The sequence below is a fragment of the Crocodylus siamensis genome, chromosome 10 (genome assembly GCF_052110815.1).
Source record: "Crocodylus siamensis isolate JL-2025a chromosome 10, ASM5211081v1, whole genome shotgun sequence".
NCBI lineage: Eukaryota > Metazoa > Chordata > Crocodylia > Crocodylidae > Crocodylus > Crocodylus siamensis.
This window is the reverse complement of record NC_143404.1, coordinates 5,319,444-5,331,982: the sequence shown is the minus strand read 5'-3', so window position 1 is coordinate 5,331,982 and position 12,539 is coordinate 5,319,444. Positions and strand designations below refer to the sequence as shown.

The window sequence follows — 12,539 nt, the reverse complement described above, 5'->3', positions numbered from 1 at the left end:
CAGAGCCCAATCCTGGGATGAGGAGGTTTGTAGGGTGGGTGGCATTGGATCCCTGGAGCCTGATTTTCCACATGGAGGGCAGGGCAGGGTCTGATCTGGCCATGCATTATTCATTTAGCCCACAAGGCCAAAACACAGTGAGCACCACTGTTCTTTAAGTTGTAGCTCTCATCTCGGGTGATGGTACTTTAACTAGCCGGTTTTTAAAAAAACTAAACCCATCATGGTACTTTCCTACTGATAATATAAACAAGCTAAAGTTCAGGACAACTGCTTGGAATCGAATTCTGTAATCAATGTGCAGCAGCAGAATACTAGCAGAATAGGGTGGTTTAGAGGATCTTTTCTAGAGACGAAAGAACAGTCGAGCCTTTCTGTGTGATTTTGGAGTACAGATTTTTCAATGCACTTGGCATTGGCCTGATAATCTGTACGACCACCATTCTCTGCAGTGATGTCTACTATACTGATAGACAGGAGGGAGGAAAATACTTACTGTTAAGTGCTCTTGTCTATAACACTAACTTTATATATAGACCTTGAAAAGTGGATTCATATATCAAATCTTATTATCTTTTTTTCATCCAATACAAGCAACTCTAATTGTTCAGTTCATTTCTTTTCCAATTAAGATCTCAATAGTTACAGTTAGCAATTTCTAATTTAACAGAAGATACAGAAGAGAAGACCAGAAACTTCTGACATTTTAAGAAATGTTGTCTTCAATCTTGCAGGAGGAAGAAACTGTGAATAGATCGCCCAGAAACAGAAAGCCAAGGAAAGATTGAAAAAATCATAAGAACTTGATCTCACTTTTTTTTTTCCTCCCCCCTCCCCTGCCCCCCCCAATGTGGTTCTGGGAGAGGACCTTGGACACCTTACATTGAAACTTGGACAAACCTCAAGACTTCACCATCCACAGGTTCCAGTCAAACACTATCCAGTGTAACAGTGTCTAGCAGTAAAATATTTGCAATCATCTGTTTTAAAGAGCATCATTCCTATAGAAAGAATGCAGTTAACATCATGGGCTGTGGATTTTGGATTGTAATATAAAACTAACCTTTTTATTTTGGTTTTAAGTATTTTTTTTGTTTGTTTTTGTTTTGTTTTTGTTTCATTTTAAATAGATTGGTAGGATTTCACTGGTCTCAACCTTGGCTTAATTTAATGTATCAATCAGTGAGAAGTAACAGCAAAAATGTAGAAAAATGCTAGGCAATTCAAAATTCAGTTTTATAACTAGTGGATTTTTGATTGGTTGTTGGTGTTTTTTTTTTTACGAATATGGAGATTCTTAAACATACCAATGTCTGTATTTCCCTAAATTTGATAATCATATTTGAGCAAAGGTGGTCAGTGTGGCTGTATAGCTTTCTTAACCTCCATAAAGATATTGTGGTGGGAGGGAGGTTAAATCCAGGTACATATGTAACCAACCAAACTGTGTTTATACTCCAGCTTTTTGGGGGGTTGAGGGGGGAAAAAGCGTAATTGTCCCACAAAATAAAGATGCTCCCTATGGCTGCTGCCTGTTCTAGCTGTTCATAGTTGGCTTAAAAGGTGAGGGTGGGTCCTTTAATGTGGTACTTAATCTTGCAGGCCTCACAGAGGCTGGATGTCTGGTTTCTTTAGTCCTTGAGGGGTTTGTTTCTCAATAGGGCTGTTCTCTTTACTGTTTCCTTCCTTCTGTCCAGCCTCCCACCCCCGCTTTCTTTGCTACTATGCAGCTTTGTCAGAGTGCAGCTTGGTTTCCATTGCTGAACAGTAATTCATGCTCAGCTCCTCAAACTTCAGTTTTTTTTAAGCTAGGCTCACTCCTTTCCAGGATCCAAACGCTGGATATGACAGTGTCCCTAATTGTTATTGTTGTCACTGTGTAAACTCCTGCAAACAGGAAGGTGGCTGCAGAATAGGCAGGTTGGACTAAAGTCTTTTATTAAAAGCAAGAATTACAGTATTTTGTAGATGGAAGAAGGAGCATGTGGAATGACTGGTGTGTGTAACTGTTTAAGTCTGTTATCTGCTCTTCATGTAACAGTTGCATCCTAAATTATATTGTGAATGTAGGGCGTTCCAATTCCAGCTGAATAAATTTTTTAAACGCGTTGTGTCTATTATACTATATATTTCTATTTGTTTCCTGTGGAATACATGGGAGCAGAGCATACCTCTAAGACCAATACCTTTTTATTACTCTTTACCAAAATATACTGGGAAGATGGAAGGTTAGATGTCTTACTGAGATTTGCTTCTGCCTTTTGGTTAGAATAGTTAAGTGTCCTAACTCCTTTTCTCCTTGCTTTGAATATAAACACTCCAATGTTTCCATTGGGTAGGAGGGTAATTGGGTGTGTTGTAGAGAAGAATTAATGATGAGGTAAACATCTTTGTAGTAAAGATTAATGCAAAATAACTTGCATTTAAAAAGAAAAGCTCTTGCTGCCTGTATTCTGTGGTTGTCAAGCTGAACTATCAGTGACATGAATGCATGTCAGGGTTTCTTGAAGTGTCTGCAATGTACAAATAAAACATTGTAACCAAGATGCTGAAATCTAAATTTTATTTCCAGTCTGGGACCATTGGCTTGTAGAATCCATGTTTCTCCCCAATACCTGGTTATATGTTGCATTTACCTGCAAAGTGGCTTATATCTCAGCACTGGAGTATGTTGTGATTTAAGTGTTGCTATTGTTTTGTTCTCACGATAGTAGCTTATTTTTTATAAAGGTGGTTAATGACTTTCTATTCCTACCCAAATGGCCTGGCCAGCTTTTTATAGATGGCCATAGGCTAGCTACTTTCTTGAGTACAATACGGGTCCTTTTTTTTCTAAATGATTTGATCTATATGCATATTGCCTTAACTTCACTACCCTTTTCACTTTCTGTACACACACTCAATTCCAAAATACTTTTAACAAAATTCTCACGTGCTGCTTAAAACAGCAGCTATGAGATAATACTGCATTTAAAGCTGATTCTAAAATGTTCTGCTTCAACTAGATCTCCTGAAATAGTCTTGTCTGCATGTCTTGGTTTTCTTTTGATACTGTAATATGACACTTGAATAGTCACTACAATAAATGGTGACTTCACAATGCATTTAGAAAAACTTAAGTTTGAAAGATGACTTTGTTCTGGGTTTTAATTCTGGGGTACAGTTTAACAGGTTGTCACATTAACTGTCAATTTTGAGTAAGGAAGAAGACATATATAGTAAGGGTAGCCATGTTCCCTAAATACTGAAAGTCCAGTTATGATGTAAAGCAAAAGTTGGTCTGCATATAAAACTGAATTCAGTCTTAATTTTGTTGGACAATGTTCTTTTAGCAAAATATTGACAGTGGATGTTGGTGTCTGTTTTTACTTGGCATTTTTTTTGCCTTCTGGAATAAGTATGGGAGTGCTGTAAACTAGCTTTCTTACAGAATTATGAACAGTAAAAGAGGTGATAGAAATATAGCAAACTTACTAACCTTCTGGTAAGAAATATGTAAATTGGTCTTTCAGACTAGTTATGTTAATTCACTGGATAACCAAATAGAAAGTGCATTGTACAATGCATTGTTAATGTCTAAATTTGGATTTCTGGGTTGGAGGGGGATGTTCTTACAGAAGTATTCACTACTGGTAAAGGTATTCTGTCTCCCCTACATATTGCTCCACTTAGTCTGTGGCAGCAAACTTGGTGCTAGTGACCAGTTTCTCTGCACCCCTCTGCCTTCCTCTAATATGTTTTTCTAAATGCCAGTATTGCCTCGATGGTTTTCAGAAGCAAAATCCTCAAGTGTTACTAAAAAAAGAACTGTGACTTCTCACAGAAAAGACCTGTCTGTTCATTTAAAAAAGTTAATTGTAGATGCAGTATGCATATATAAATATTGGATAAATTATAATGTAAGTTTACTCTGATTAATAAAGAAACTTAAATCTATTCAGATTTGCTTTGTCTACCTGGCTTCTAAAACATCTAAAAGCTTTTTTGTGTTTTACCTTCCAGCATGAAGGTGGTGGAAGTGGTAGCTCTCAAGTGGAATGCAGTGTAGGTTTGATCTGTGGCTTCTTTCTTTTTTTTAAGAGGGGTTTCTAGAAGAAGGCAGCAATTAAGGCAAAAAAACTTTTGTTAAACTTTAAGTAGATTTTTGTGCCCTCACCTACCACAAAATTAACACTTTTTTTAAGGTAAAAGTTTACGAACCTTCATGCTTCATTTAATTTTAAAGTATGAGCACTCCATTGCATCTGTCCTCTGTTTTCACAGCTAAAAAGCTGTGAATGCTAAATAATGTATCTGTTATATTGACACTTTGAGCTGCAAAGACTAATACTTTTTCCTTTAAGAGCAGAGAAACCTGAAGTCCTTTCAGTATGTATTTTTAAAATTAGCTGATGCCAACACCAAAGAGCAGAGGAAGTGAAGGGAAAGTTTATTTTAAAAATAGGGTTTTTAGAGAGATCAGGTACTGGTGGTAGGCCACTTCCAGGTGTTGACTTGTGGCTCAGCTCCCCGAGTAGATGAACGCTGGCTTTCATAGCCACTCTGCAGTCTCATGTACTGTAATTTGTAGTGGAGTATGAACTGGATATTAAGCTTTTGATTTGGAGAGTAAGGTTGTACTACTATCTCCACCTACATGGTTTTAACCTATGTGGTGGATCTTGCTCATGATTTGGTGGTAAACTTAGGTCCCTGTTGTACATTACATGTATGCTTGAAAAATGTGCAACAACTCTTAACTAGTTTCTGTCCTGCTTTTATTTTGAAGGTATAGCAGGGCCCTTAATATGAATGCAGCAATGTTGTGTTTGACAAACTGCTTTTAATCTAGGAACATTCTGAGGAAGAGCTGGGTAAAGAGAGAAGGTGGTGAGAGACTTGGACTTAGTCCTGATTTTTCCCTTTGGGCGGGTTTGCAATATTACCCTATTCTTGCTCAGACTTCCATACCATTCTCTTAGTTCTGCTGTCAGGTTGAAAATGGTTTGAACCAATGTAAAGTTACAGAAACTTGGCCACTTGCCTATACAATTTCATATTTTATAACTGGATTTTCTTTCCCCTCACTTGCTCAACATCAGCACAATCTTTGGGCTGTCTCTCCCAAAGGGGTCCGAGAGGTCTAAGAATAGTCATTGCTGCTGTACTTGGAACCCAGCATTTTACTTCCCTGTGAGCTGAGTCAGCAAGAGTTGCTGGCTGGTCACACCCTTCTTAACAGATGGGTGAGCAACAGCTGTGGTGGGGGGAGTTTATCAAGCGACTGGAATTTTTGTTGTCCTTTTCGGTGGCTCCTAGAACAAAATTTAAAATTGTAGCATGGACTCTAAATCAGTATAAAAGTTCTAGCTGATGCATACCTGATATGCAGCTCAGTTTATTTAAGCATTCCTGACTTAACTTTTTTTTTTTTTTTTTTTTTTTTTTTTTTTTTTTTTTTTTTTTTTTTTTTTTTTTTGAGCTCTGTTGGCTGCTGCTCCTACCACTTTCCCTCTTTAGAGTTTGTTTTCTGCAATTTGTGGAGTTTGCTTGTACTTCAGTCTGTACCACTACTCCTTCTCAAAGTCAGGTAACTTTCCCATTTGTACCATTCCTTGGGAAAGTAAATTATAAAGTCACTTTTTTCTTAGCAGACATGATGATGACTATTCCAAAACTGCTGGACTGAAGTACTTGTGACATGCTGTGCCAAGAACCCTTTATGGTAAATACCCATATAAAAAGCTACCACTAGGGTACAGCAAAGGATGCACAAACTGCCAACTGCTCATGCCTCCTGTGTGTTGCATTAAAATGGGAGTGTGAGCAATGACCTGATGCAGGAAGCACTGGGGAGAACGCAGGCCCTGAATGAGATCTACACTCATGTCAGTCATTCCTGGCTCATCCAGGTGAGTGGGCCCAGCCCTTGAAGGAAGGTACACTTCCTTCTTGCTTCTGTAAAACAAGCAGCTTCCCAGTTAAAGCTAAAAACAAGCACTAGTTTAGGACTCCCCTTTCCTAGGCCTGGGGCAGAGCGGTGGGTTGCTTCACTTTTTTCCCTACCTGGAAAAGGAGGATGAATGCTTTCAGGACCTCTACTAGAGAGATCATCTTTTATTAGACCAACACTTTGCAAATAAATCCCAAAAAACTTTAATTGCAAGGATCATGGCTTTGCTTTTATTAGAGCAAAATTTTGCAACCCCTTCCCCCTCCTCCCCCTTTTAATTGCAAAAATTAAGGTTGGGTTGTGTTGGGGTTTTTTTTTTTGGGTGGGGGGCCAAAAGCCTTAATCCTTGCAACTAAACTAAGGGTGGTTTTTTTGTTTTTTTGCAAAATTTTGTCTTAATAAAAGCAAACCCCAAACTTTAAGTGCAAGGATCTGCAATGCTTTACTGTCCTCTGTTTATAAGGTTTTTCACTTTTTTCCTCCCTCGTTACAGAGTTCATTTACAACCAGAGTCCAGTTCTGCTCCCCTCTCCCCGTCCACCCCAGGTGTCAATCAACCCTCGCCTCGCCACGCGGGCCGCCTCATTGGCCGCTCTCGGTCCGCCCCGCCCCTTCCTCACCAATGCCTTTTAAACGGTCTTCGGCGACCGTCCTAGCGGAAGTGACGCCCCTTTTTCCGCTCCGCCGCCCTCTCATTGGCCCCGCCCGCTGCCCATCCGCCGCCGTGACGCGACACCTCCCCCCACCCAGGAAGCCCCGCCCCCATCGCCTGAACTCGGCTCTTGAGGGGAAAAACAATTTCAAGATGGCGGCGGCGCGGACAACAATGGGGCGCCAGGGGGCCCGCGCCTGAGGCCGGCAGGGGAGGCGGCGCGGCGGCCCAGCCATGGCGGGCTCGGGGTGAGAAGCCGGCGGGCGTGCGGCCCATGGTGCTGCCCCCTTGCCCCATGGCGGAGTTCGTGGTGCCGCGGCACAGCGCCGTGATGGAGCGGCTGCGCCGGCGCATCGAGCTGTGCCGGCGGCACCACAGCGCCTGCGAGTCGCGCTACCAGGCCGTGTCCCCCGAGCGCCTGGAGCTGGAGCGCCAGCAGACCTTCGCCCTGCACCAGCGCTGCCTGCAAGCCAAGGCCAAGCGCGCCGGCAAGCACCGCCAGCCGCCCCCGCCGCCGCCGCCGCCTCCCCCAGCCGCCGAGCGGCCCGGCGCCAACGGCCTGGACAGCGACGCGGCCAGCAGCGAGCAGCAGCACGGCCGCAGCACCACCTTGATCGCGGTACGGCGGGGGGCGGGGCGGGGCCGGGCCGCAGGGGAGGGGGAGGCCAGGGCGAGGGCAGGCCAGGCCGTGCCCAGCTGGCAGCTGCTCCGCTTCCCCTGGCACCTATGGACGGAGTGCGGAGAGGGCTGCTGCCTCCTCGCCAGGTACCGCCGCTCACCTCCGCGTTGTCCTTTGTCCCGGGAGCCTTGTGACACCTGGCCGGGAAGGGCTGCCTGCCACCCTGCTCCAGAGCCAGGCGCACAGGCAGCTCCACAGACGGGCTGAACTTCCTTTCTTCGGGCAGGTCGGGGTCGGGCCATTGGTTCTGGGCCCTCCGAGGAGGATCAGCGCTGTGAGGGCATGAAGCAGCAGAAGGTGTCTAGGTTTTGCCTCTTGGTTGTAAGGAATCGGTTTATTAGATATTTGTCCAGAAAAGAAAAAAAATTAATCACAAGCTTTCAGGAAGCAGGGGAGCATATTTCTGTGAAATGCCACTTTCAGGTCTCAGTTTGAGCGGCGATGGGGTCTTCAGTAAAACTGCACTTGCTCGCTTCCTGGCAGCAATTAGGTTTGAGTAAGGAATGCGACATAAGTTTGTACCTGTTTAAGTTGCAGGCATCTTGAAACCATATCCTCTTGGTCCTGCCTCGATTCGCATCATACCTCAGCACAGTAGTCATGGTCCTTCTTTTTTTTAAGTGGCCTTTTGGATTGCAGGTGAATTCTTTGGAAGTAGAGTCTAATATGATTGAAATATCAATATGATGCTCAGTACTTAAAATAACTCTTAGTCCTTTATACAGCCTCTAATGAAGTTGCAAAGGGGATTGCAGCGCATGCTCTGGATGTGTGGATCTGGAGCAAAATACAAAAAACAAAAACGTGATTCTCATTTTTATAGTTTGTTTAGTAATTTATACCAATGTAAAAGGGATGTGAAATGCCACCAAATCTGAAGTCTCTACTTGCAACCAGTAAGTGTTTTATACATGTTTTGAGGTTGCAATGTGAACCGCAGTATATTGTTTTTTTTTACAGGTATTTGAACTTACCTCCAATAAAGAGCTTTGGGTGGTTGTATACATGTACCTTTTGAAGGATAAAATGCTTGTGGTTATATGAAATTTAGTTCAGTGCCAAAATGGAAAGTCCTTGAAGAGAGGGGAAGGTACAGCTTGTATTGTTCCTCTCTAAAGTTTTTCAGGTTAGCTTCAGTTACCAGGCTGGGTATACAGGCCTGAAATATAGACTTGTGGCTGAACACACAAGACCTGCACTTTTGTTGTACTGTTTGAGAAGTGATAAGGCTTATGCTTGCTTGAGACTAGGCTATAAAGCATTCTTGTGTGGCTCATTGAGTTCATTAGGTAACAGATGGAGTACCTGTTTTTAAACACATTTGAATCTACTGGCTTAGACTTTTCAGCACACACTTCCCTGTAAAGTCTCTGAAAGAAGTTGCTTCTAATTCATTGCTGGCACTTCTTTTCAATTGTTGTGGATGTGGATTTGATCTCATTAGCTTGCATTATAATGAGGACTCTCTAAATTTCCCCCACAATCATTGTGTGGTTTTGAAGTTCGCTGCACATCTGGGGAAACCCTTCTTGTACAGGAAGCTGCTGCTAGCAGCCAATTTACACAACAGAGGAGGGTTTTAGTGTATGAATGACTCTTCCGCGTGCAGGCCTGTTGTTTCCTTCCTAGGATACATGACTGTAAGTTGAATTGCTGCTGATTCATCATCTTGTTACTTGGTTGTAAAAGTTGAGTTGCATGGCAAACAACTTAAAATAAGGAATATGTAAGGTACCTGAGGGACCGTGTCTGCTGTAATATGTTAAGAGGGTTTGTTTGTTTGTTTAATTCTTTAGCATATAATTTAATAGCAAGCTTTGTATTTCAGCACAAACAGTTAAATTACAATTATCAAGACAGCGCATCCCATGGCAATTTATTTTATTGAACACTCACTAAATCTTCTGGTTCATAACATTTTGTTTTAAAATACTCAGAGCATTTGTACTTTAAAATAGTGCTGTTGGAACAATTAATAGAGCAATGAAACAGCCAGAGCTGCTGTTAAGAGTCTGAGTTTACACAGAGCTTCATTGGTACAAGCTCCATGGAAACACCTTACAGAAAGTACCTCCTTTTTTGTGGCTTATTATGTGGGTTTTTGTAATTATTATTATTGATTCCCACATAGGACAAAAGTCAGACTCAAGTGCTTTATCCATTAGTCATTTATCTGCTCTAGATCCTGAAATTGCAGCAGACATGGGAGCACAAATATGAGCATGGGTCACCTTCATCCATTGTCTGCTTGCCAGCTAAGGAGAGCTAGTGCACAGATCAGGAGGACTATATAGTTACAAAAGAAAGATACTTCTGGATGGTATGTGCCACTTTTTCTCTATTTGGAAGAAAACAGTTGCAAGTTAAGGAAAAGGGGAAATAGTGATTCAACTGTTTTTAAAAATGTAAAGTTTCCTTTAAATTGATTGTTCATGTTTTAATTCTAGACTTAACTCTTTTCCACTTTATGAAGAAACTTAAAGAGAGGAGATTGTCACCAGGGTCAGAAAAATGTTTAGAGAAATAGCAAGTAGAAAAAGGAAGACTTGAAACAGGAAGAAGAGATGTGTTTTAACTTCTGATCCAGGGCTCCTGTTCTTACTTTTTCCAGTGCGTTGTTTAAATACCCAGGTGGTGGGGTTTTCTTCTGTTTTCTAGGGCAGACTATCCCATAACATTTTTCTTTCACTATTAGTATTTTTCTGGCACAGCTGAGTGTGAAATTTACAGGGTTTTTTTATTTATGTGTGTTTATAATATATATAACTTCAAAACAATGCAAAAAATGTGTGTGTCCTGACTTTAAGATCTAGAACCACAACAGAAAGCAAATGACACCTTTCAGGATTGGATTAGCAAGTTTTATTATTGAAGAAACAAAAAAAACTTTAACTGATTGCATGTCAGTTTGACTTACCTAAAACCTTTTTTCTGTTAGCTGTGGTAGATAACCAATCCACATTTCTGATCTCCAGGTATCTCCTGACATAAAAGACAATAAATATATGAAGATAATTTGTAGCAAGCCTACTGTAACAGTGCAATGTAGTCTTGCCATCCTTGTTCATTTTTGTTGAACATTAGCTTGTTGCCCAACAACTAAGACAGGTTTCCTTTTTGTCTCCTTTTTTGGTCCAAGGTATTTATTTCTTCATTCTTGAAGCCTTTCCCTTTATTAGATTGGTAAGACCTGTAGTGGTGTTTCTTAAATTTTAAGGAACTGGGAGTGATCAGTGCTGCTATGTAGTTCAGCTGAGGTAGAGGAGCCAGCATTACTGCTTACGGAGCACACTTTTTTTGATTCGGCAGAAGCACTCTCCTGACCAGTGCCAGCAGTGATATTTATAGATACACAGATCTGGAGCCCTTCTTTACTCTATAACTTGTCGCCTCCCAACTACTGAACAGAAGTTTTCTGGAATTAAAGTAAACATTCAGTTGAAAATAGATCAGTCCATTTGATTCAGACAGCTGTGCACAGAGACTCAAATGTGAGAATGTATTTAGTAACAAGATGCTGTCCTTGCAGGGCGAATATTATGAAAACGGTTTGTATTTCAGCACTTAGAGTAGGAAATGGGTAGGGTGTTATCCGTTTTAAAAAGTGATTTTTTTCTGGAGTGTTTGTACCCTCTGACATTTGCATCTCTCTTCCAGCTCAGAAAGATCTTCTTGGGCAGTTTAGCCCTGAGCGAGTCAGTGGTTCTTAGCACAATGGAGCTGTGGCCTCAGCAGGCGCTTCTAGGTACTACTAGAATAGTACTGCTACTTATAAGAAGATTCATCGTAAAAGGTGGTTGTAACATTTGTTTCCTGCCAAGAGGTGAACACTGATTTCTTTGACTGTGGAGCAAGTGTGGTTAACTTCCCTACTGTTGGGGAAGTTATATTGACTGTCATTATATCTTCATATTTACAGCAAGCTATTTTCCTTATGAAATATCGAATGTAAAAAAGTAGTAACAACAGGTGCTTGGAACGTAACTTAATTCTATAGCTGAAACATTACACATACAGTTTGTACAGAAAAAGTTAAAGGGATACAGTTAACAATTAATTAAAAACAAGGTTAAGCATATTTGAAATATTGCATCTTGGACTCTAAAAAGGGGGCGTTTTCTCCCTTTTTTAAAAGTTGTTTTTTTGGGGGGAGGGGGGTGGGGTTAGCAAGGATGAAACTTACTACAAGTGTGTAAAAAAAAAAACAAAAAAACAAAAACAAAAACAAAAAACAAAACAAAAAAACCCCCAAACAAACCAACCCACAGACAGCAGAAAAAGAAATCCTTACCCACCTCAGAAAGGTGGTGAGTCATGTCAGTCTGAAGTCAGGCAAGCAGAAGTTAGGATAATGTAACACCTTAGAAACCAACTAATTCAGAGAGGCATGAGCTTTTATAGGCAACAGCCTATTTTGCTAGATGCTATGAAAGAACTGGCAGAAAGAGAGGGTTTTATACAGAAGGGAAAGGGATGGGGAGGGGACCCTGCCAGAATAGATTGATAGGATCAATTGAGATGAACAAGGCAGTTAACCTTTTGTGAGACACTGAGTTAACAACTAGTCCAGGTACTCGCCAGGACACTTAACTGTTGATCCTTCTCTTACTGCCCCTCCTTTCATAATATCTGAGGAAGTAGGTTGTTGCCTGTGAAAGCTCATGCCTTTGAACTAGTTAGTCTGTAAGGTGCCACGCTGCCCTTGCTTTCTGCCTTAACCTCAGAACAGCGAACATTAGCATGACTGGCCATAGATTTTTTAAAAATCTGGTTCAGGTTGACTCTTCCTTTTAGCATCTAATGGTTAGATGAGGCAGCTGTGACTAATATTTTAAAATTGCTGTTGAATGTGAGAGCTCTTTCTTGCTTTCAAGCTAGTTATCCAGAGGTAAAATTGATCTACTTGTTAAGGTACAATTTGAAATCTAATTGGTTTAAGATAATGAGTTAAAAGTAGTTTCAGGTGCTTCATGTCTGAACCACCAGATAACATGTGACTTTTGCAGGCATTTTCCCCCATTTTTAATTTTTAAAAGCAATAGTCAAAGTGAACAAATAGAAGAAATTGAAGTATTTTTTTCTTTAGTCCTTTTGTTCAACAAGTTTATGGGATATTCATAACAATAGTTGCCAAAACATTTTCAATTGGAAGATGGATTTTTGTATTATCACATAATCTGATATGCAGCCTTAAAGGTTTGATCCTTGCATACAAATCCACTAATGGGAGAGCTGGGAGCCTGGAGAACCTACTTCTAGAGGTTTAGGATTTTTGC

General features: G+C 41.0%; 2 protein-coding genes across 3 annotated transcripts in view; both read left to right on the top strand.

The window, feature by feature from the left end:
* CANX (calnexin) overlaps positions 1–3,936 on the top strand; it is a 30,984-nt gene extending 27,048 nt beyond the window's left edge. The window contains exon 15 of the mRNA XM_090064940.1: positions 735–3,936. Within this exon, the coding sequence (XP_089921066.1) occupies positions 735–788 (54 nt within the window). The 3' untranslated portion in view covers positions 789–3,936. The remainder of the gene's footprint in view (positions 1–734) is intronic.
* A 2,756-nt stretch (positions 3,937–6,692) lies between these two features.
* Positions 6,693–12,539, top strand: part of MAML1 (mastermind like transcriptional coactivator 1) — a 29,530-nt gene continuing 23,683 nt past the window's right edge. For both annotated transcript variants that reach the window (XM_090064694.1, XM_090064693.1), the window contains exon 1: positions 6,693–7,203. In XM_090064694.1, the coding sequence (XP_089920820.1) occupies positions 6,859–7,203 (345 nt within the window). In that variant the 5' untranslated portion in view covers positions 6,693–6,858. The remainder of the gene's footprint in view (positions 7,204–12,539) is intronic.